Here is a 25,953-nt window from a genome sequence, read left to right on the forward strand (position 1 = left end):
AGCTCCTGCCAACCTAGCAGTTCGAAAGCACAAAGTGCAAGTAGATAAATAGGTACCACTCCGGCGGGAAGGTAAAAGGCATTTCGGTGCGCTGCTCTGGTGTCGGTGTTCCGTTGCGCCAGAAGTAGCTTAGTCATGCTGGCCACATGACCCGGAAAAACGCCGGCTACCTCGGCCTGTAAAACTAGATGAGCACCTCAACCCCAGATTCGTTCACAACTGGACTTACGGTAACTGTCAGGGGTCCTTTCCCTTTACCTAACCTCTGGTAGGCCACACCTTCCTAGGTTCTGCTCTACATCATTTGAAAGAACAAAAATACAAACTGCTAAAGGCTACTTTTACATGGCACATAGTAACCCAATCCCAGCTATTAATATTAATTTTATACCACTTTCACTGTGCACAAAGTGCTTTCATTTTAGAATTATTCGCCATCACATCCAGCTTCATATAAATTATGTGAGGGAGGTCATTATAATCCATTACTTCAGAGTGCTGAGAGATCATCTTTCTTGAAAAATCCAAGCCAACCATTGTAACTCTTATTCAAACCTGTATTGTGCAGGTATTCACATTCCGTGTGTGTGGAAATAGAACATTTTGACTAAATTAAAGAGACCAATTTTCTTCATAACTATATATGTCTTTATTTCTGTCCTTATATCAGTGTAGTGAGTGTGCACTTTTCTCAACATGATCAGTGTTCTGTTCACGCAGAATAGGTTTCCTTGGTGATCTTTCAGTTAAGGATTCTGCATTGGCAAGAGCTCTCTTGCCGCAAAACTCTGCAATATAAAAATACTCTTAAAAATTTACAAAATCTGCCATGGAAGGCAAATAATAACTGTGCAAAATGAATTCCTAATATTTATGCCCCAGCTACAGCATGTAACCACAGGTATCCTCTGAATTTCTGTGCTTCCTCTGTCATAATATTCCTGGTAGTGACTTGCAATCTCATACATACTAAACATGTTTTTACCATACAACCCATAAGCAAGTTTTTTTCATGAATTCTGCCCCCACCTCATCCGGTGTCCATCCATTTCTGTGCTATATATTAGTAGTTGCACGTATTGTCAATGCAGGAGCATCAATCCACCAAGTTGCACCAGCATAGTATAATCGTTCAGCAAGTGACATCAAATGATGCCCTAGACTCTCCACTCACTGTTAGCATGTTGATTCAACAGAGCTTATTAAGTCTCAAGCATGACTAAGACCTTTTAAAAACACCTCAGAGTAAAAGGAAATTAGGCTATTTCCAGTCGCCGTTGTGTATTCGTTCATTTTATGACATTTTATGACAATGAGCTTTGACAATGAGCATTCATCCTGAATTTGCTTGTGCAGTGCTTATACATTAAGAATGTGTTCATCCCCCAAACTTTTCGGCACATTTCCCCATCACTTTCTTAATCAGAAAACGGCTATGTGTTTTGTAACTGAAAAGGGTCATACAAGACTATACAGACTAAAGGTGACCACTGTCTGACAATGACACTGAGTATCTTTATCACCAACTCCTGCACGGCAGCCCTAACGCATGCGCTGAATGCTGTTTATTAGATTTACATCCTGCTTTGCACCTAGAATCCTCAAAGTGACAAGCGACATTTATGAACAGTCCCATTAACCACCTGACAAGTTAAACAAAAGCCCTCCAGAACGAAGAATATTTAGTACTCGTATAGTTTCCAGAAGGCTTTCTAGAGCCGACACTGTTCCTGGAGAGGATTTTCATGATTGGACACTACATGCCGTCCAGGGGAGATGCTGCCCCAAGGTCCCACCCTCTGGGAGATGCATAAAACAGGAATTTATCGCCAGAAATTTCCCTTTCTGCTGAACTTAAGGAAGGGGAGCAGATCCTGAGATGATCCCAGAGCAGGCATGCCATGGTGTGTTAGCTTAAACTATAGAATACAACAGCATAAGAAGAGGCTGCTGGATCAGGCCATGAGCCTTCTGGTCCAGAATCCTGTTCTCACAGTGGCTGGCCAACTAGATGCCTGTGGGGAAACCCACAAGCGGGATCCAAGCACAATCACATTCTTGACAGTGAGCTCCAGAGCCTATGTAACAGGGTTCACCTAATCCAGAATTGGATTTCTCTCCCGCATACCAACACACACTTCTATTGTTCATAAGAAAACCAAATGTAATTTTAAATTTACTTAGGGAGAGGAATAAAAAAAACCCACACATTTAGGCTAAAGTCTTATACCCATCTACCTATTAATAAGTCTCACTCCAGTCAACGGGACTTATTTCTGAGTGGGCAGTAAAACAATTGCACTGTTAATCATCTGAATTTAAGTGTTATCTTCTGCAACTTGCATTTGGTCTAAACGCTGAATTCTTTTTTGTCTGTCATAAACTTACCGTATTTTTCACTCCGTAAGATGCACCTGACCATAAGACACACCTAGTTTTTAGAGGAGGAAAGGGGGAAAGCCCTGGTTTTTTGAGGATCACCTCAAAGTTGTGCAGCTTCTTTTGCAAAGGGGAAAAGCCCCCCCTTTTTGAGGATCAACTCAAAGTTGCTGAACTTACTTTGCAAAGGGGAAAAAATCCTGGTTTGGGGAGGTTCAACTCATAGTTCTGCAGCTTCTTTAGGAAAGGAAAGGGAGCCATTTCTACAGTTTCCAGACAGATAATCTAATCAGCCAGTCACATGTCGCTGGGGAAACAAACAGCCTCCGTCTGCAGAACATTCAAAAATGGAGGCCTGGGCAAGGGGGCGGGGCCGGAAAGGGAGCCAGCGATCGACCACACATTCGCTCCATAAGACACAGACATTTCCCCTTACTTTTTAGGAGGAAAAAAGTGTGTCTTATGGAGCGAAAAATACGGTAGTAGCTCAAGTATACTTACATGGCTGGGATTTTTGTTACCTTGGTTGGATTTCAAAACCATCTTTTCATGTGCACAATCTTGTATACTGCAATATTTTACCCAGTCAAGGAGAGGAGGTGAGCAACCTGAATGGGATGATTGGCTACCATGCTGAAGCTGTTAAATATAAGGATGAATGGTAATAAAATAAAGTTTGATTCCACAACTACCTACTGTGGTTGCTTCTGAAGATCAATATGCATGCTATAACTTTCCTCTCTTCTATTCTCCCCTGTCTGTTCCTGTAACTGAAAATAATCCAGTTAGTAGGTTTAGTGCATAGTATGTTTTTCCCTGCCTGTCACTGCCGGCATTCGCAGGTACACCGTGTTGAGCCTAAATTTTTAATCACCGAAGTCAATAACACGTTTGTCCCTGATTTCATGGGGATTAAAATAGCATGCTTTTTAGAAATTGCCATGCTAAACATTCTGCATAGACTTGGAGCCTGATTCTCAAACCACTATACATTGCAATTCTCATTACACCCTCAGATCATATGCTCACCAGCCCTGAAACTAATAATTGGGATTTTAAACTGCAGGCTAAGTTCTGATGGCTCAAAGCAGCTTCTCTACCCACCCCACAATGGCCCCACATGCTGTAGGAGATATTTCCAGTCTTACCTGGAGACATCAGAGATTGAACAGGGAAGCTTCTGCATGAAACAAAGATGCTCTAAAACAAAGCAACATCCCTTTATCTTTTCACTTAAAGCAACTCTGTGGTTTCATTTTGACTTGTAATACTGTTCACCAACAAAATATTATGGAAAGCATTTTGATTTTGATAGCTCTGCTATTTCTTTTGTTTTTTAAAAAACAGAGACTTGTGCCACTCTAAAGCCTAAAACATTTATTATGGGACATATATGATTTTTGTGGTTAGCTGCAGTCATCTGGGATCCAGAGCAAACTTGTGCTGTTTGATGGATATATCATTCGGTTTGCATAAATGATTTGTATATATAACATTCTGCATAGACTTGGAGCCTGATTCTCAAACCACTATACATTGCAATTCTCATTACACCCTCAGATCATATGCTCACCAGCCCTGAAACTAATAATTGGGATTTTAAACTGCAGGCTAAGTTCTGATGGCTCAAAGCAGCTTCTCTACCCACCCCACAATGGCCCCACATGCTGTAGCCCCCAGGCGCTCCTTGAAAAGCTGCTTCTGAGGGTGGCAGGGAGACTCCAGTTCAACACATACCTCCCAAGTGCCCCAGAAAAAAATGGGACATCCCCTTTTTTTAAGCAAGATCGTAGGGGCCATTTGGGGTGCCACAACCTTGCATGCTCTCACGCTGTGCTCTCGTCCCCCCAAAAGTGCAGAAAAGTCCCCCCAAAAGTGCAAAAGCGCAGGTCACAAGACTTGTCTCAGAGTGCTTCCCAGTTTGGGGCTTGAAAAAGTTAAACGGTATGTCATGCAATGCAGTACTGAGGGGGGAGGTTATTAGCAGAAAATGGTGACCTCTCCCATTGGGTAAGAGGAAGTGCTTTCCACTCATGCAGTGGGCTTCTAGAATTTAAGCCATGAAGTCTAAACTCTGGGAAGTTATTTGAGGATTGACATGGTGTGAGCTTTGCTACCTAAAACTTCTGCTCACTGATTGTAAGAAGTTGCTGTATACTGAGTCAGAACCTTTATTCTGCCTGGCTCTGTAATGTCTCCACCAACAGGCAGTGGCTTTCACATAGGAGATATTTCCAGTCTTACCTGGAGACATCAGAGATTGAACAGGGAAGCTTCTGCATGAAACAAAGATGCTCTAAAACAAAGCAACATCCCTTTATCTTTTCACTTAAAGCAACTCTGTGGTTTCATTTTGACTTGTAATACTGTTCACCAACAAAATATTATGGAAAGCATTTTGATTTTGATAGCTCTGCTATTTCTTTTGTTTTTTAAAAAACAGAGACTTGTGCCACTCTAAAGCCTAAAACATTTATTATGGGACATATATGATTTTTGTGGTTAGCTGCAGTCATCTGGGATCCAGAGCAAACTTGTGCTGTTTGATGGATATATCATTCGGTTTGCATAAATGATTTGTATATATTTTGAAGTATTTTAGTAATCTTTACCTTCACCTTTATGCTGTTTCTATTTATCATTTTGTGATTAGGAATAATTCTGCTCTCTGTGTTGTGACAAGGCATCTTCTTAACACCAGTATAGCAGGAAGATACATCAGTTTATATACTTAAGATCAGGAAGTCAAGTAGCACTTTATGATTGAATTGGATTAGATGCTGATTTGAGATCACAGAAAATGAAGCATTTGAAAAATGAGCTTGAAACCCCACCCCACCCCAGGATAAGTGCCTAAATTGCCAAATCCACTTTTGTCTCTGCATACATAAACACTGGCAGCAAACTCCTTCCCCACATAAGTGCCTGTTGCCTGCATACAGAGCTGGGAAGAGAGAAGAAAGACTCTAATTGTGGGACACTGGCAGTCAAATAACTAACAGTTAGAAAGTCTAGGGGCAAACAACCACAGAACTGTACTGCTAGATAGGCAGACTCATACCATAGTACAGGGGTATCTCTGGTTACGAACTTAATTCGTTCCGGGGGTCAGTTGTTAACCTGAAACTGTTCTTAACCTGAGGTACCACTTTAGCTAATGGGGCCTCCTGTTGCCGCCGTGCTACTGGAGCACGATTCCTGTTCTTGTCCTGAGGTAAAGTTCTTAACCCAAGGTACTACTTCCAGGTTAGCGGAGTCTGTAACCCGAGGTGTTTGTCACCCAAGGTACCACTGTAATGCAATTGATGGAGAGAGAGCTCTGTGCGATGTCATTTCCTCTGTTTACTGTAGCGGGAAAAACCAAGACATTTAATTCTTCCTGCCACCTCTCTCCCCCCCTCTCCCAAGTCTCCCAGTGCAGACAGGTGCATAGCTGTCAACTTTCCCCCTTTTTTAAAGGGAAATTCCCTTATTCCAAATAGGATTCCTCGCAAGAAAAGTAAAAAGTTGACAGCTATGGACAGGTGTCTGTCTGCACCGTCCTTGAGCACAGACTCCATTTTTGTAATCAACTAAGTATCTTGAAACCTAGAACTATTTTTACCTGCATAGTTCTGCAGCCTTTGCTGTGATCCAATGCAATACTGTTAAGTAAGCAAAGGCTATTTTTAAGTTTCCTTTTTAAGTTGTCGTCTGATTGTTTGTTAAGAGGGGTTTAAAAAGGGGGGAATCCAGCTCCCTTTCATGAGCTGGAGTTGCTCAGAAAAGGAAAGGCTTCACAGCCTAGTTCCAAAGCTTATATTTTTGTTGCTAAGGATGGAAATTTAATGCTCTGCTTAACCCACACACATGGGAGACTGGAGGGATAAATTGTATTTAGTATATCCTCTCCTAGCCATCAACAACCCATCCCACACTAATAACTTAATAATTTTAAATGTTCATTTGTCTGTTGCAAACAACTGTTTGCTGCCAGGAAATGTAACCTGTGCAGTGTATCCCTTTAAATTACCCGTGTTACTTTGATGCTAGAGTGCTACTATGTCATTTCATATTATATTATGAAATCTCCAGTATCTAGGGCTCTGTAGTGAATGCAAAGCAGGGACATGATGGATCATAATTTACTTCCAATAGGAAAGTCAAGCTCACTTATATGAGCCATTGTGTCAAGTTTAATTAAGTGGTACAGTGTCAGATGAGAGCCTTGTATCGATGGCTTCAAAGAGCCTCTCAGATGGTAGAAACTGACATGCATGGAGGGAGGGGGATAACCCAAATAACGGTGTAGTTTTTTTACATTGTGTAAACCACACTTCAAAATATATAGAGAGATGGCAGCTGAATATATAAAGAGGTTTCCCATGGGTTGAAATTATTTGCAGTTTGCAGTGAAATCTCCATAAGGCAAGGAGCTTAGCCCTTTCCCCCTTTGGAGTTCAAATGTACACTTGCAATTTGTCTGGGGGAGAGAGAGATACTATTAGGATTGTTGGTTTGCACTGGTTCTATTCGAAAGCTGAAGAGTGCCCTACAGCTGTTGTGTCATGCATGTTTTGTAAGGTTTCATAGCCAAAAGGAACACAAAAAGCAACCTCCTTTTCAGCCCTATTGCATCTCTTACTCAAAGTAATCATGGATGGTTAGCAGAACTAGTGTATGTCTGAAAGATATCCAGGCTGTGTCCACACTGGGGTGTTGCCGTATTCATGGGTTTTTGCACTTTTGGCCACACATGAGCACATTCAGTTTTATGCCTCCAAAGTCTCTCTCTGTGTTTCCTGTCCACACTAGTGGGCAGTGCTGGATAAGATGCATTTGCGCTGAGCACTGTTCTCCCCTAACCTCAATTAGTACTTCTGCATGCACCACAGGTTCTGGAAACCTGAGGTGTGTTGTACACATGCATGCAGGTACTCGTTTTACCTGTGCTCACACACATTTTCATATATATATATTTTAAAAGTTGAAATACAAGTTTTTTTATATACCAGATTTGACCATAAGTGCAGCCAACATTTTTTTAAAAATAAATGTGTTGGTTCAAGGCAGGAAAGGATTTGGAGTCACTCACACAGGAGGCTACTACTTCCTTTCTTCTCCTTTTCCAGCCTCCTGCACTTACAAGGGCATTAAAAATGTAATATGGCTGTTTAGAACAAGAGCAGGGCTATGCAAAAGAGCTGCTTTAAAAATACAAATACTACAAGTGGTGGAAAAAGGCAGGTGGTATTATTACCTTGGGGCTAATAGAAACAAAATGGAAGCAGGGAATGTGTTGATAAATGTGGCCCAGAGAAATGCCATCACACGCTTTTTGGTTTTTTAAAGAGACCTACCCACTCAATGTGCGTCAATGCATTCCTAAGTTGGGTAATGTGCTCTCTTGTACTGCATTTTCTTCCCTCTTTAAATTATCTGAGGATCGGAAACATCCGAATTTAACAGGAGTGGGAATTGTGGGCTGCTTTTTGGACAAGGAAGACATTATGTGGGCGCTGCTCTTCCTCCAAAATAGAGACACAAGCAGCTTCAAATCCACATTAAACTCCAGTATAGACAAAATCCTTGTCCCCCAATGGGCTGTCTTTTCACATGCAAGGAGTTTGTGATGGAAGGCAGCATTCAGGTGCATTATTCCTGCACATATGTGTTGGAATTCTTGCACACAAGTGCACACCAGGTAGACACTATTTTCCTGTCCTAATTCACACACTTGTGTAATGCAGGGATTATAAATTGTACTGTACTTTATTTTGCTGTTCCTTTTGTTATCTGGGCAGTGCACTTTCAGTGTTCCCTATGATGACAGCATGACCACTGTTCCTTCCAACTGCTGGGAGACATGGATGGTTTACAAAGAGGCCAGTCTGGGCTTCAATCAGAAGACACGCCTTCCCACTCACAATTAGTGTACATTAATGCATGTAGCCAGACATTTTATCATTTTCTGGTATAAAAGCTGAGTTTGTTGCATAGTAGAAATCAAACTGTTGAAATTTTATCAGTCCTTTGATTAACTGACTATCTCTGAGTTTTAAATACAACCATTCTCTCTTTTTCTCTGTCTGCAGGGGATCTGTACCACGACCACAGCATTTTTACATTTCTTCTTCTTAGCTTCATTTTGTTGGGTTTTGACGGAAGCGTGGCAGTCTTACATGGCTGTTACTGGAAAAATTAGGACACGACTCATAAGAAAACGCTTTTTATGCCTTGGATGGGGTGAGTTCATATGACTCAGCTAAGATGTTTTTCAGCTTAATGTTTCATGCACGGATAACCTTTGGAACATGAATGCATGTTTCAATAATCCTGACAGGTAGTAGATTGCACGGTTTCTAAACCGAATATTAGTACTGGGAGATTTTCTATAGAATTGCAAGCAGGAATATAATTTAATTCTATTGATCTGCTTCAAGATATGGCTGGTGATGAATGTCTCATTGATTATGAGAGTTTATCACACCATAACTTACAGCCTTTAGCAGATTCTCAGTAAAGCACGGTAATAACAAAAACACAAGCAATGTTTTATTTTATTTTATTTTAAAGACCCTTACTGAAATACATCACAGCTCAGTGTGGTTTCTTTGTTGTATACTATGTCAAATGTACTGGTCACTTAGCAACATAAAAATGATGCATGCTGGGATGGAAGCTGAACTGTTGACAAGTTCCTAGTAGGTGAAGTGTGCATTAACATTACATGCTGGTGAAAAAGTTTTTTTTTTCCCCCACCCCTCCCTATGAAATCAATCTCTATAGGTTAATATAGTAAGCTGTGGTTTTTCACATCCCATAAAAAGAAGCATGCATTGCGGCTCACAGGAATAACGGTTGCTGGATAAATTCTAAGAGAGTAGCCCATATTTCAGCAAAAACCACAAAGGCACTGTGGCACCTTAGAGACTTGACAAATACGTTGTGGCAAGAGCCATTAAATGTGTAGGGAAGTAATCATACAATCACAGAATTGTAGAGTTGGAAGGGATCACGAGGGTCATCTAGTTCAACCCCCCTGCAATGCAGGAATCTTTCACCCAATGGAGGACTCAGACCCATGACCCTGAGATTAAGTATCTCATGCTCTGTCCAAACTTTTTCCAAACAGGGCCAGATTTGATGAAGTGAAGGGCTGTGGGGGCCGACCAAAGTTGTTAAGCTTTTAGGCCCCCAAAACGGACTTTGGACGTGCCTGACACTAAGCTAATCACTGGGGGTTTCTCTTACAGGTCTACCAGCATTGGTGGTGGCTATATCAATAGGTTTTACCAAGACAAAAGGATACGGAACCAGTAACTAGTAAGTCACTCCATAATAATAAACGTTTTTAATGACCGCCTGCTCCTCCATCCGTTTATCACACAACCTGCTTTCGGGTATTTTTACTGTTGTGTGGTGACATGGAAGTTGTGTAAAGGTGAATAATAAGTGCGCTGGTAAACAATGGGCAGGCCCAGTTGAGGAGAAATGTGGCAGAAAGCTACCAAAGGACAGCAAATTGCTATCTATTGAATGGGGAAATTGTCTTCATCTTGTCAGAGCGCTTCAGAAGTACCTGAGCCTGGGGCTTCTTCCCTAGTGTGCCTGTTCTGGTCTCTTCGTTCAGTTGTTTCTAGCAAACAGCCTCTTACTCAAATGCAGATTTACCAGCCCCTTTCTTCCAAGAGCTTACTGTGATTAATAAGAGTTCGGCAAAGGAGGCATGGTGTGCCCATATCCACTCCTATTCATTTATCTCTCCCTGAACAACTATTCTAAAAAGTGTGTTACCAACATGAAAAATTTGGAAAGCTCTGCTCTAAAGGCGCTTAGAGTTGAGATGGATTCAGAGCTCCTTATTTTGAGAGAGTGCTACATGTATTCCATTAAAATCATTACATCTTATTTGGAGCTTTAGATGAGTGACTTGGTGTCTACTTCATGAAGTATTTTCAATAGAAAAGCAAGACATCAATGAAGCATTAACAGAAAAATACTTAAATTGTGTCATTCAGTCTGTGAAAAAATACTTGGAAGATGCTTTGAATGCAACAAAGTGTGAGAAATTAGCATTAGAATTGTAAGTTGAACTGTATTAAAAATGAGCTATTTTAGCATTTAACACACACACATAAAAAAAGGGTTTCCTTGAAGGTAGATTTCCTTTTTGCCATGGTGCCGTAACTTGAAAACTGCTGAATGAAAAATGCTAAATATTCAGTACTGGCAGAAACACTTTTTAAAGGACAGTTTATTTGAAATGTTTAGCAAGCATGAAATACAATATCTTCTCAGACATATTCTTCCACATAGAAGTAAACTAGGTTTCATATTCCTTAAGTAATACACAAGATATTTCAGCTATATATGCTCTGTCCTTGTAGTAGAACAGCAAGTACAGGTTGCATTCTGCAGGGTTGGATACATTGCAGACTGCAGCTAAATAGTCTTGGAAATGGCTAGTTTTCAGACTTCCTGATTTATTGGGGTGTGTTGGCCTACATGTGCAATAAATCTCTGTTTTCTGTTTGTTGTGAAAGTGTTGGAAGTGCAACAGCAGGGATCATTCCATTTGAACATAAGGATTACTTCTGTTATTAAAGTCATCTAGCCAAGAGGGGGAGGTGTTGCTTAGTAACCAAGCAGATACTTGGTGAAATAGCATGTCTTCTGGTTGGCTGTGTGGATATGAGGGAATTGTTCCTCTGTAAATTTGGTTGAATGTCACCCTGCTATAAACAAGGCCTGAAATAAGAGAGACAAAATCTCTGCTTATTTCTCCTCAGATAATTAGAATTTCTTTTCTCTCCTGTCTGTGTTATTTAAGTGACTTTGCTAACAGAAAGTATCTTAAACATTTTGATATTCCAAGACTGAGAAAATCAGTGAGGCCCCACAATCAGTAGACAGATATATAGACAGATAAATAATAAACCTTATTAATTTTTATTAGTTCTTTTCTAATGTTCTTTCCAGTTGCTGGCTCTCTCTCGAAGGAGGACTTCTCTATGCTTTTGTTGGACCTGCAGCCGCTGTTGTCTTGGTAAACATTAAAATCATCTATTTTAAGTAACCATGGTAACATAATCACTGACTGGCTAGTATGTTAAGTGTTCTAAATTCTGATATGGAAGTTATGAATGCATACTTATTTTGCATATACTTTCAGTATCTCAAATACATATATGATTAAAGGGCGGTTGTCCCTCTTAACACATGTTAAATTTGTGCACTTGTATTTATAAAAGGGGTATGTATAATATGTGTGCCAATGAGTGGTGTGGCCTGTACAGAGGGGGCGTGGGCTGAGGAGATTTCCGAGAAGCAAATAGAGAGCTTTGGGGGTTCCTTTTGGCCCCCAGCTAACAAGTTCACCATTCCTGAATTTTGCCCCATGTTTGATTACTGTTGATTATTCTCAACAATTGCACTTTGTAAAGGAATACAAAATCAAACTTTTCTCAGCCTGCAGTCCCAGTATGGCTGTGTTAACGCAATTTCTTTTGGAACTTCTTGTGTGGTTTCTCAGGGCAATTTCACCTTGTAGTGAAATTCAGAAAAAGCAAGAAGAGAGCATGCAAACTTACATTCTCGCCTCCTTCATTCCTTCAAATTAATAAGCTCTAGTGAAAGCATGAGGGGGAAATTAATATAAGAAGCTTACAATCACCTACTTGCTTAATACTCACTCCTTCCCCCAGTGCACAAAAACAGAAAACGCTGACTGTGTGTCTATTGATCCTCTGAATATTCTGAATGCAGATCTGCCTCCAATCTTACTAATCCTTTGAAGTGAATTGACTTTGAGCCGAAACTACCATATATTTATTGGCTCTGAAGCACTTTGAAGCCTCAAAGAATCTATATCTCTGCCTGGTTTTGTTTTTTTGTAACTAACACAGTGCAGAAGGAACAAGCCATCGTATCTGAAACACTTCAGTAATCCAAGCAAAAGAAAACAATGTCACTTTTCATAATCGCCTTCTTGTCAGAAATGCGCATTTTCCCATCAACTTTGGCTGTATGCCTTAAAAATGATAGCAGTCAAAAAACTAATCTAGGTCATTTGAATGTCATCAGCATCAACCTGCCTGATCAAACTGCGTGCCTGTGTCTTCCAATTAATATCAGCCCTGCCTTTTAAACTCAGACAAGGTTGTGGAAGCACTCCTGTAGTCTAGAGAGGGGGTGGCGAGAGAGAGAGACCCTCCAGACAATCTATTCATTGAGCACTTGCCCTAATTCAGTTGCACAAAGGTTGTTTGGTGACTGCTGCTTATTGTTCTGATTTGTTTGTGGGAAAGTTATATGACAGTGATAGTTAATTCTAATTTGTTCGTGCAGACTTCCCATCTATCAGTTGTTATCCCACACTTTTTAGTGCATTTCTCCATCACTTTCCTTACCACAAAAAGTCTCTTATATCACAAACCTAAATGCCTAGTCTAATCCTTTCTGCAAAATAGTGATTGGAGGTGACCATAGATACAGATGTGGAGTTGGATTCTGCGTTGTGCAGAGCAGATGTCGGTGAAGTGGATAAGCCCATTGGCAGGAGTAGAAGTGATTTTGTTTTCTAAATCCCCCTTACCTCTGCAGCTCCAAAAATCAGCTCTGGATTGACAGGGATCCTACACCGCAGTGTCTGAAAAGGGACTGGAACCTGCAAAAAAGGAGGAGGAATCGGGGGGGGGGGGGAATACTACCTTTTTCCTCTAGGTTGGAGCTTCAGTAGAATCACAGTTCCCTCTACCAAAGGAGCCCTTCCATTCATAGTGGGGCACCTCTGAATCTGATTCATTTATATAAGATATAAGAAGTGGTGCATACCAGCAAAACCATTCCCTTTCACCAGGAATGCCCTGCTATTTCCCTTTTTCTCCCCCCCCCCCTTTGAATGCCATGCATTTCGCTTTGCCTGTGCTGCAGTAGACACTTATTATCTTCCCCCCTGCCCTGTCCTTAACTCAGTATCACTTAAAGGGGTGACTGCTTGTTTTTTCGTCTGTTTGTTTTATATTTAACAGGTCAACATGGTGATTGGCATTCTGGTGTTTAATAAACTTGTTTCCAGAGATGGAATCCTAGATAAAAAACTCAAACACAGAGCGGGGTAAGCAGAAGTTGGGTTTTCCCCCCAGGCCTACTGAAAATCTGTTACTTATTTTCATTTATTTTTTTTTGTCTCTATGTATATATTATGTTTACCAAATGTCTATTTATTTGATTGCACTTTGAATCTTTTTTTTGCATAGTTTAACAAAGCTGTCTAACCAATTTTATTCATCTCCAAAACTGAGGAAATGTGATTGAGCAACAGTAAAATAATAAAACACAAGTACAGTGGTATTAAGTCAGTCAAAAGCCTGAATAATGATTATGCATGTCAAAATTATTGGCTTTCTAAAATATTGGCTTTGTACGGAATGGAGACGCAGACTTATGTAATGCTCTTTAGTTAGAATGTTCCCCTAAAAGATTTCCCAAGGTAATTCCTAACATAAAATGGGTGGTAGGCGGACCACTTGGTTGCTTGCATATGTAATACATCACAATAAAGTATCAGAATAGAACTCCAGGCAAACAAAATATCACTTTGCTAATGGTTAAGGTTTTCTATAAATTGATCCCCTTTTTTGTCTGTAAGAGGAGATTCTTTGCATTGAGTGGGTTCTGTCCATGCAATTGTGAGGCATTTCCTTTCAGACAGGGCCTGGGAGTCCATGAAAAAGCTGGATTCCTGCCAATCTGTTGTTGCTTATCTATTCCTTTTCTTTACCCATCCTTCACCATAAGGTCCCATGGCAGGTAACAGCAATTTCAAAATACAATATTAAAATCAATTAAGAGAGTAATTTAAGCCCTAAAATATATACATCTCAGGTGCCAGACACACCACTTGGATAAGGGAATTCTACATCTTAGGGGCTGTCCAGAAGAGGGTCTGGGTGCTAGATTCTGTTACCCCTGCTCTCCCTTCTCTACCAAACAGCTGATCATCAATATTTCAGCTTCTTTTATTCAGGCAAGCATACATTCTCTTAGATCAGGGTTCATTGATTCAGTGGGGAAGATCTAAACATGGGCTTAACTCTGACTAGATCCTACTCCATGATATTTCATTATTGATTGTTAATGCTCTATTTAATCTTGATAAGATTGGATCCTTTGAAGAATATTGAGTTAGCATGATAAGACTGCTCTGTTAAGCAAAGCTGTTCTTCAATAGCTGTTTCTCACAGGCAGACTATACCATGACTTGTTGACATGTGATTTGGTCCCACTTATATCCCATCACAAATACCAATATGTATGTATATCCATTAGTTCAATCAGATGAAGGAGGTTCTAGTCCATGCAAACTTGTCAATCTTAAGACACCACAGGTTAGGATTGTTGAAGTTATCCTCTAGATAAGGCTACGTGAATCAGCAGCCATAAAGCAGCTGTTGCCAATTTCACATTGCAAAATCAGTGTCAAGGGGCTCTATGCATTTTCATTCCAGGAATGTAACAAACGGTTATGGAATATTATAACATACCTTAAGGTGGTAAGATCCAGTCTCATATGCTTTCACATAATCCTCTCCTCTTTAAGATTGCTTGATCCAAGTTTCAGAAACAAGCAATTCTTTGCAGCACTGTTCTCAACACACACACACACACACACACACACACAATATATATAATATATATATATATATATATGTTCACTTAGAATACTTGTACCCCTTGTACCCAAAAATTCTCCAAATAAAAATCACTCTCGCCTCTGGTACAGGAATGGAAATTGCATGATGTCTGTATGGAACCCAGAATTATTCCTACAGTGAGGTGTATCTGACAAAGTCATACTCAGAGTAGAATCAAAGAATCATGGAATCATAGAATTGTAGAGTTGGAAGGGACCCTGAGGTTCATGCAGGAATCTCAACTAAAGTATCCATGACAGATGGCCACCCAACTTTTGCTTGCTTAAAAAGTAGGAGAGTCCATTGAAGGGAGTCCATTGCACTATCAAACAACCCTTACAGTTAAAAAGTTCTTCCTAATGTTTAGTTGGAGTGTCCCTTCTTGTAACTTGAAGACTTGGTTCAGGTCATACCCTCCAGAGCAGGAGAAAACAAGCTTGCTCCATCTCACATGTGACAGCCCTTTAGATAATTTGACAACAGCTATCATATCCTGTCAGCCTCTTTTTTTCCAAGCTAAATATATCCATCACCCTCAACTGTTCCTCATAAACCTTGGTTTCCAGACCCACAGTTTTGAATCTTCCCACCAAATGATGACTCTGAGCATACCACAGGCCAGAGATGGCTAAGGCTAACCTCCATTCTCAGGGACTATGTTATCCCCCAGACAATTTTAAATTATTTTTATTGTGTATTTGATTTTTCTTGTATGCTGTTTAATGGGCCTTTCACCAAAAAGCAACATGAAAAAAACATTAACATAACATTCTCATTTCCAAGAACCTGTTTGTGCAAAATAAAATGAAACATCAACATAGTTATATAGATTTTCATGTTTATATGGATTTTGGCTACAGTATTTACATCTATATTTTTGACAGAATGTAAAACAAAAAACAAAAACTGAGCTCCATCTCTCAAGCAAGCTGATCCCTCTTACCATATTCCTCAAAATAGCCGAGCCATTACACCAAGAGTCCCTAGCCTTTTGGATTCTGGGAACACATTTGAAAATCTAAGAAACTGTTGTTGGCACCACAAATAATCTTGTGATGAGCAAAACTACCAACACTACCACAACCAAGGAATGCTCCAAAGGCCTACATACATTGCAAAACAAATGAAATGGAGAAAGCAGCAGGCAACAGCCAATTTTGCCTTGAAATTGGCAAAACACCTCTCAACCAAACAAAATAACAAGGATGCAAAACACACACGTGCACCAAATAAACAGGAAAACCAAAAACACACAAGGAAACAAAGCAGATAAAACTTGGGACCCTGAGGCATTTTGAGGAGAAGAAGATAAGAAGACAGAGTGACTGCAAGCCTGCAGTTCCCTGTCCAGCCAGCTCAATACTACCCGAAATTAATAAAAAGAGTGAAGCATCCTGCAATTTTAAAAATAAAAAATGGAAGGAGCAGCAGGGCCTCGCAACATACCAAGGGGGTGTCTGAGGCTGCCATGGTGCCCACATCCATCACATTAGGGACCCCAGGACTCAAGTTGGTCACTCTATTTTTTTTTATCTATTGCTTATTCCAATAGTAAATTCCATCTTATAGGATGAGTTGTTTGGTACATGTAAGCTTTCACAGGCAGATGGTGTGAGGGGGTGGGGTGAGTAATAAGATTTTTCTCTTCATTTTATAAAAATCCAGGGTGACAGCCAATATTACATGAGCAGACTTCACTTGCACAGCAAGACTCCTCCTTCCTCTCTCCTTTGCCCTGAATCCTCCTGCGCCCTGCCTCATATCTAACCTGCAGGTTCTGAAAACCTTCCTGAGAATATTGGGGGGGGGGCATATGTAGAGCTGCAGCAGGGAGTGGAATCCATTTTGCCAATGGAGTCTGTTCTGCTGTTGGACAGACACCCATGGATTTCATCTGCAGCAACTTCCGCCGGTCAATGAAAACCGTTCCACTACATATTACTTTTTGCATTTAATACACTTAATAAAGTAATGCAACACTCTCTTAATCAAAGAAGAAAAAACATACACAAATAAGTTTACTACAGTGAAATAATGTGATCATAAAATATTGTATAACAAAGTAATAAAACATATCCGTAAAATGATAAAAACATTATTGAGTGACCTTGCGCCAGCGACTCTCTCTCAGATCTATTTCACAGGGATATTGCAAATTATAAAACAGGGAGAGGGAGAACCACACAGGCCACCTTTAGCTCCTTGGATATAAATGTAAACATAAAGTTAAAATAATAATTACAGTAGGAGAATAATTAAAAACTGGCATCAGCAGTCAGGGAAACGCTTGGGGAAACACGCCTGTTTTTAATGAGCAATGGAAGCGCATCACTGCTGGTGCCTGCCATATTTCAGAGGTAACCTGGTCTGGAGCTGTTAGGACTTCAGATGTTAATAGCAGGACCTTAAGCCTAGCTTGATAGCTAACTGGCAGCCAGCCTGTACTTAGATGGCACTGAAACTGTTAGGGTAGATGAAAGGCTGGAAATAGCCAGGCAATTCAGTTGTTATAATTTATGGGGCAAGAAAACTGAACCAGTTGTTCGATGTTGTGATACAGTGTGTTGTACAAACAAACATATACTGTACACACATATATTCACCTTAATGCTTGTGTACTGTGTTTTATTAAAATGTTGTTTTTCAAGCCTGAAATAATACTTTCATTAAATTCCATACATTTCAAACCCTGTATCCAGACCAGCCTCTGGCAAAAATTTAGAGTAAGCTAAGAAAGAGCTTATTCTATCTTGTTTTAAAGCTCCTTCAACCTTTCAGCCAATGTCATAGTGCACATTGACTGAGCCATCTTAGTGTGTGGTCATTTTCCAACTTTGTTCACCTCTTAATTAATTAGAGGTATGCACACGCTGCCCTGGCAATTTGTCTTTCTCTTGCATTCTGAGCGAATAAATGATCATGAGCATTTTGGTCTTCTTAAAGGTCTGAATAGAGGGATCTCACCTTGTGTGTCCTACACTAGCACGTGCTTGTTTACTTCGGTGTTATCAAGTGACATTTATCTCTGGACACTGTGGGGGCCTTAAAAAAAAAAGACTTAAATGAAAGAACTAGGCCTTGCATGAAATGAAACTTCCCTCCCCCAAATAACATTATTTTTTTACTTAAAAAATGTAAAACAATGTATGATTCAAATAGAGCTTTGTAAATTCTGAATAAGTCTACCTGCTATTTTATTTTCTTGCATGACATCATATTTAAAAAGCTAAATTTCAGTCGCGACTTTTTTTGGTGACAAAAAATTCAATATTTTGTTCTTTTTTGTGGGTGTTCTGTTTGTTTGCAGTCAGATGAGTGAGCCTCATAGCGGTTTGACGCTCAAATGTGCCAAGTGTGGAGTAGTTTCAACAACAGCTTTGTCAGCCACCACCGCCAGTAATGCCATGTTAGTCCTAATCATTTACATCTTCTTGTTACAAATCTTATACAGTGCATGTGGGGGGCGGGGATGCTACAGTGATGAAAAACTATGATTACTAATGCTGAATATAGTTAATTTAAAGGAAAAGAAATGGCAACCACACTTTTTAATTCAACTGGAGTAACATGTAGAAAATAAAATATCAATCTTTATAGATCTCTAAATATTTGTCATTGGTCTTCACATTAACTAACAAGTTGCCACCCTTAAATATGTTATCTATACATTTGCATATATATATATGTGAAGAGAGGGTTGTATTGTCCACTCATGGTTCTACAGCGTCACTGTTGTTGCTCTTTTCCTTCCTCTTTGTCACTTTCTAGGGCATCCCTTTGGAGTTCCTGTGTTGTGTTGCCTCTCTTGGCTCTGACTTGGATGTCTGCAGTTCTGGCGATGACTGACAAGAGATCAATATTATTTCAGATACTCTTTGCTGTGTTTGATTCATTGCAGGGCTTCGTCATTGTCATGGTCCACTGCATTCTCCGAAGGGAGGTAAGGAAACCACTTCCCGATGGCATTTGTCATGTGCCGCTGTGAAATTTTACAGCAATACCAAATGCTCCACAGAAATTCAGTTGTATATCAAGGAAAAATCTGGGATCAAAAGCAGGGCAATTGAGCAATGTTCTTTTGTGACAAACAGATGTGACAGCCTATTGAGGAAAAAAGCCACCATGCATAGCTACAAAGAACCAGTGGACTGAATGAAAAGTCAAAGTGGAGATTGGGCAGAGCTAAAGTCAAGAGAAACCTGATTGATTTCAGATGCAAATGTAGCAAAAAAAGAAAAAAAAGCCCAATAGCCCAACAAATTAAAGGTTTCCTTTTCTGCCTTTTTCTATCTCCAAGAGGTCTTCTGTGACTCTGACATTTACAACCTTCTGGTATTTCAACCAACAATAGCAAATGGCTTCAGAATCTGGATCAGACCATTTGGTAATCACAAGATCCTTCCCCACTTGAGTTCCTTCCAGCTCCCATATAACATGCATCTGTACCGCTTGTGCACAGCAGAATCATTGAGCATGAGCCATCTGAAATCCGGGATCCTCGTAATGGATCTGTCCTGGAAACCTTATGTGATTAAACCAATGCTAATAAAATATTACACTGAAAGGCTTACCTAAGGGTTTGACTCACCATCAAAGATGGTTATCTAAAGAAACATGGATTTCATAATGCATTTTTAAACTGTAGACTGGAAAATAGTCCATTTCCTCTCATTCTCGGCAACAGACATTTTAGTACATGAAAACGGAGAAACATATATAGGTGTGGTGAATAAATGAACTGGCAACTTCAGTTTCTATAAAAAGTTTCAAATGATATCAGTGCCGACGTGAAAGCAGCTGTAGTTGGAGTTTTTTATATGTCTTAGAATGTGTCTTACTAAATCACATCACGCTGTCCAGAAGAATTTCCCGTAATTACTTGAGTCTGCTTCAAGGGATGCTCTAGGACTGGAAAAAACCCAGGGAGGCTTCAGATACAATTTGAAGCTTCTCACAATGTTGATTTCAAAATGTTGCACAGTAAACCCACAAAATGAAGACAAGCACCACCAACCAAGTCCATTACAGTGGTACCTTGGGTTACAGACGCTTCAGGTTACAGACTCCTCTAACCCAGAAACAGTACCTCGGGTTAAGAACTTTGCTTCAGGATGAGAATAGAAATCATGTGGCGGAGGTGCGGTGGCAGCAGGAGGCCCCATTAGCTAAAGTGGTACCTCAGGTTAAGACAGTTTCAGGTTAAGAATGGACCTTCAGAACAAATTAAGTTCTTAACCCAGGGTACTTCTTCTTCTTCTTCTTCTTCTTCTTCTTCTTCTTCTTCTTCTTAATTTGTACCTCACCCATCCGACTGGGTTGCCCCAGCCACTTTGGGCAGCTTCCAGAATATATAAAAACACAGTAAAACATTAAACCTTTAAAAACTTCCCTATACAGGGCTGCCTTCAGATGCTTCATAAATGTTATATAATTACTCATCTCCCTGACATATGATGGGAGGGTATTCCACAGGGTGGGCGCAACTACCGAGAAGGCCTTCTGCCTGGTTCCCTCTAGCTTCACTTCTCACAGTGGGGAAACCACCAGAAGGCCCTCGGTGCTGAATGATGGGGGTGGAGACACTCCTTCAGGGGTACTGGGCCGAGGCTGTTTAAAGCTTTAAAGGTCAGCACCAACACTTTGAATTGTGCTCAGAAATGTACTGGGAGCCAATGTAGGTCTTTCAGGACCGGTGTTATATGGTCTTGGCGGCTGCTCCCAGTCACCAGTCTAGCCGTTGCATTCTGGATTAATTATACTTTCTGAGTCACCTTCAAAGGTAGAATGCACTGCAGTAGTCCAAGCAGGAAATAACCAGTGCATGTGCCACCGACATCTGGAGGGCTGGGAGTCCTCCACACCTGATGTAAATGATAGCATGGCTACTATCTCAAGTAGGCAGAAGTAGACACTATTCATATTTCAGTACAATTTCAGTAAAATGACCACAAATCATGAATCCTTAATTACCAGGTTTTGAATTCAGCAATTTGTTAAACATGTTTTATTGAGACAGGTGATAGATATGGGGTGTGTGTGTGTGTGTGTGTGTGTGTGTGTGTGTGTGTTCAGATCCTAATTTGAATTATGTCAAAACCTAAAGATTGGCAATAAAGTGAGAGAAAAAAACTTATTTATTTTCTCCTTTTCCTGTGTTCTTAATTATTGGGATATATATCTGTATCTGTATCTTTTTAACCCATGCCTAGCATTTAAAGCTATACTACTACCCCATATCTAAACTGCAGAGACTAAAAATAAAAAATAAAAATAGAGGACACGTGAGGAGAGAGGGCAAGTTATAAGAGCTTTGAATTGGTTACTGTTGCTAAGGAAACCACTTCCTTGGTACCCGCACGTTCAGCACATCTGTCTCTCTTGCTGTGTCTGGCTCTGAGAGAAGCTTGCAGCTTCATGTCAGAGGGTAAGAGAAAAACCTGAAGAAACTGCTTTAAAAGAATATACCTTGAGCACTGAATATCAGAAAAGCCAGAGGAGCTACAGAGAAGAATTTAATAGGATCTCACATTCAATTGTTTTGCAGCGTGCTCAAATAATGGAGATCACCCACAGGATGGTAGCCATCGTTTGCTTGCTCTTGGCATTCGGCAAAAGCTAGCAAACAAACAGTACCAGTCTGAAGTGTTCTCCATCTGGCTGGCCTTACAAAGCATGCATTAAATTTATCACCGGGTTTGCAGCGTTGGAGGTGCTCTTGGGCCTATCAGTGGTTACACGTGCCTTTTGTGTCTCCTGACATCTGAGGTATGGGCAGGGAGGCACACGCTTGTGTGCTGTGCATTAACCCAATGGTGGTACCATTTTATGTATTTGCTTCAGTCCTGTCAACTGTACTGCGTCATCCAAAGATGGCATCCTAAACACTACTCTGTGACAACTGAAGCATTGCTATTATTGCTTTTTAATAATTTTGTCTATATTTTAAAGAGGTGTGCTGAATTCTTGGCATCTTTCACCAGGTTCAAGATGCATTTAGATGCCGTTTAAGAAACTGCCAGGATCCAATCAATGCAGATTCTTCAAGTTCATTTCCTAATGGACACGCTCAAATCATGGTTAGTTTTTATTGCTTCTTGCCTGCTATTTCCAGTTGGCTCTTGTGGGCAAAATGAACATTTCAATAGTGTACAGGGTTTGGTTGTTAAAGGTGCCCCACAAGCATAAGTTTGCCTTCATTATTCCATTTATTTAATTATATTTCGTAAATAGAACGCCTTCTCTCTTTTGAAATCCAGCTGGCACCAGTATTGGTTGGATTTCAGCATCAGCTAAAAAAAATATTTCTTTAGCCATGCTTTTAGTGATGTCGGGTCTTGATTTAGTCACTGACTGGTATATGGAGGAGGAGTTGTAATATATATTCGCTTTATATTGTTCTAATGTTTATTGTATCTGTCAGATTATCATTTTGATTTTATATTTATTTATTACATTTATTTCTGACCTTGCCACCAAGGAGCTCAGTGTGGTGTATATAGTTCTCCTCACAACAACCCTGTGAGGTAGGTTAGGCTAAGAGTGAGTCACTAACCCAACGTCACCCAGTGAGCTTCATAGCCGAGTAAGGATTTGAACCCTGGTCTCCGAGGTCCTTGTCCAACACTCTAGCTTCTATGTCAATGAAGATGGAATGGGAATAAACACACACACACACACACACACACAAATATACAGTACAAAATACACACTTATACATACACTATGAAGACCTTTTCTCACTCATATTAGTTGCCACTTTTCCTGCATGGAATTATAATTTCTGAGAAAGAATGCTAGGGTCATGTAGGGTTAAAAATAGTAATAAAACATAACTATTTGCATAGTGCATTTCAAATGTTCTGAAGTGCTTCGTGTACGTTATCGCAGTAATCCTTACAACAGGCACCTAAGAAGGGTAAGACGCAACAGAATACGGAGCAGACTCTGCTGCTTCAGAGACACAGGGCTAGAACCAATGAGCAGAACTTGCAAGAGAGCAGACTTTGGCTCGATGATAGGGAAAATATCTAATGGTAAGAGCTGTTTTAAGAGTGGTACAGGCTGCCTTGGGAGATGGTTGCCTCTCCTCTACCGGAGGTGTTTAAGCAGCGGCTGTAGAGCCATCTGTCAAGGATGCTGTCATTGCAAGATTCCTGCACTGAGAGAGGTGACCTCCAAGGTACCTTCCAACTCTAAAATTATATGATATATGAGTCTATAGAACAATATTATACTTCCCATATTGCAGTCTAGGGGGTGAGAGTGGGTTTCTTAAGGCAAGCTCGTGCCAGAGGTAAAATTGCTAGCTCAGACTGCTGGCCATTATGCTATACCATAACCGTTTTTGAAATGGTAGTGACTTTGGCAGAATTCACTTATCCTTCTATCCTGCCTTTCTCAGAAGCTCAATGTGGAATTTGGGAATTACACTGTGATTGATGCAAGGGACTACAAGAAATGAGTATACAGATGGTCTTCTGCATAGTCATCTGAATGGCATATGGCAGAAAGGAACTTAGTGAATCCCAGCAGCTCCCTTAGAATTCCACACTAATACTAGGGAAATTGCTTTAACTAAGCTCTGCATAATAGCCCACTGCATGTACACACAGCAAATGCGCAGTAGAACACTTGGAGCACTCTGGAAGGCTCTTCTTGCAAAGAGCAAATTAATGCCCTTGAAAATGTTACAAAACGGTAGCTGTGAAATGTTCAGCTGTATATTTATGTGTACAGTGTTAAGTGTGGAAGTGTTTTTGTTTTTTTTTATGTGGAAACTCACCAAAGCCACCTGCCTCAACAGAGAGCTTGGAAGCTTTATAGAGCTGATTCTTTTGGTTATGCAAATATAGGATTGCAGGGAGATATTTAAGTAAGAGTTTTCCTGTGGCATACTCAACAGCAGCATGCCTTCTTCTGAATTCTTTAATTTGGACTAAAATATTCCTTGATGTATCCCTACACTTGATGTAAATGGAGCCATCAGTCCAAGGGGCTACATTGTAGAAATGATGATTAAGTGAAGTTAGCCCATTGTTGAGTTTGAGAACACACTAGCACAGAAAGTGCAGGATCCAACGTAGCAGTGTGGCAATCATTCAATCTGTGCAATGATTTTTTGCTTACACAAGAGAACATTTCCCCCCTCTCCCCTGTCCAACATGCCCCTAGATTTGTTATAGGGGTTTCCCTAAACCTCTAGAGCAGTGGTTCGCAATTAGCTAAGTACTGCAGGCCCCCTGTTTTTCAAATGCCAAACCCTGAACACCCTACTTTGAAAATTTTGATATCTTTATGGTAGCTTTTGTTATATGAATGGTGCCACGGATGTTGATGAGTGGCAATGCTTGTCTTAATAAACTTTTATTTGTTATTGTTACAGACAGATTTTGAAAAAGATGTGGACATTGCCTGTCGATCAGGTAAGGCTGTCAGATCACCATGTGAATGTAGGAAGATCAGATAAAAATTTACTTTGTTAGTGTAACTGAAGTGTCAGATATGCATTTAGACAAGACTTTTTCTACCAAAAAGACCATTTTACCAATATGGAGGTAGAAATTGCTTTACAGGATATAAATATTTGATGCCATGGCCAGAAATGTATTTTGCTATGCACCAGAAATATGACAAAATGTGCAAGACAGTGCAGGCACAGCGTTCTGAAAATTCAGTCTCTAGTAATCTTCAGGAGTGTGGCCAAAGAAGCCAGGGTACAGGAAGAGGCTAATAAATGTCTAATCCTTATGTGCAACAGGCTTGAGAAACAGCTCCTTGTAAGCTGTTGAGTCTGCACGCACCAGAGCTCTTGCATCTGCAAGCATTCACTGGGTTGGGGTAATTATATGCAGCCAGACTATCATGTAAGAAGCCTTTGAAAAGCTGCTGGTAATAGGACTAGCAATTAAACAAGCATACACAACCTTACTATCGGCCCCCCTCCCCAAAAAACATGTTCTCTAAATATACAATTAATACTATACCAGATTAAAGTGCATTTATCGTTCTTCTGAATTAAATGCAAATTGCCATCAATGAATTCAAAAAATCTGAATTTTAAATGGTTCAGAGTTTCTTTCTGATTGTGCTGGCTAAAAAAGGGTTCATGATCAGCAGTTTGCTTTGGCAACTGCAAACAAAATGTTGTTTAAGAGCGCTTAAGAACGGGAATGGGATATTCCTCGGTTCTAATCCTGGGCTCTGCTGTGCCAGCAAATAGTCATCAGGGTACAGATTTTTCCAGTCAGTGGGTTCATGCCAATTCTAGTCCTACTCAAGAGTAGATCCATTGAAATTAATGGACCTAACTAAACCCTTGCATTAATTTCAATGGGTCTACTCTGCATAGGACTAGTACTGGATATGGTAAAATGTCCTAGAGTAACACTGGAAACAGTACATTAACGCTAGCTGTGCACCATGATGTCTGTTTAGAACTGCATTGCCTCATCTGAATATAAACAGTTGTACTAATGCCTTTATCATCCTTCCTTAGTACTTTAATGGTCCTGTGATTTTTAGGTGTGGACTTTAAGAACATGAGCACCCAGGTCAGCTCCCTAATGACAGGGGGAATGTGGTACTGCTCTCCAGAGCATTCATGATTAGAAACTGAACAAGAAAAAGATGCCTTGCAGAAGAAGATAGGGCAGACATGACTGGACTTTGCCTTGAAAAAATAAGGGATTAATTAAAAAAAATGAGAGTCTTAATAAGAAGTGTGTGCTTAGAAATAGTGTAATGACCACTTTAACATTTGCTAACATGTATTTTCTCATTTTCTGTTAAGTACTGCATTGTTAAGAGATTTGAATTGGCCTCGCCTCTTCCATACGTATCCTTGCTTCAAGGCCAATATTGCAAGGCCAATATTGGCTGAAAGTGGAAAGGCAATCAC

At 40.2% G+C, this 25,953-nt stretch overlaps 1 protein-coding gene across 5 annotated transcripts in view; it reads left to right on the top strand.

The window, feature by feature from the left end:
• ADGRB3 (adhesion G protein-coupled receptor B3) overlaps nucleotides 1-25,953 on the top strand; it is a 461,010-nt gene that overhangs the window by 408,654 nt on the left and 26,403 nt on the right. For 4 of the 5 annotated variants that reach the window (XM_080997952.1, XM_080997948.1, XM_080997950.1 and 1 more), the window contains 8 exons: nucleotides 8,454-8,604; nucleotides 9,615-9,684; nucleotides 11,341-11,407; nucleotides 13,392-13,477; nucleotides 18,364-18,462; nucleotides 18,825-18,996; nucleotides 22,037-22,132; nucleotides 24,439-24,478. In XM_080997952.1, coding sequence (XP_080854078.1) covers nucleotides 8,454-8,604; nucleotides 9,615-9,684; nucleotides 11,341-11,407; nucleotides 13,392-13,477; nucleotides 18,364-18,462; nucleotides 18,825-18,996; nucleotides 22,037-22,132; nucleotides 24,439-24,478 — 781 coding nt within the window. The remainder of the gene's footprint in view (nucleotides 1-8,453; nucleotides 8,605-9,614; nucleotides 9,685-11,340; nucleotides 11,408-13,391; nucleotides 13,478-18,363; nucleotides 18,463-18,824; nucleotides 18,997-22,036; nucleotides 22,133-24,438; nucleotides 24,479-25,953) is intronic. The other variant, XM_080997949.1, reaches the window with a different exon arrangement.

This window comes from Podarcis pityusensis (genome assembly GCF_964106645.2).
Source record: "Podarcis pityusensis genome assembly, chromosome: 3".
Lineage (NCBI taxonomy): Eukaryota > Metazoa > Chordata > Lepidosauria > Squamata > Lacertidae > Podarcis > Podarcis pityusensis.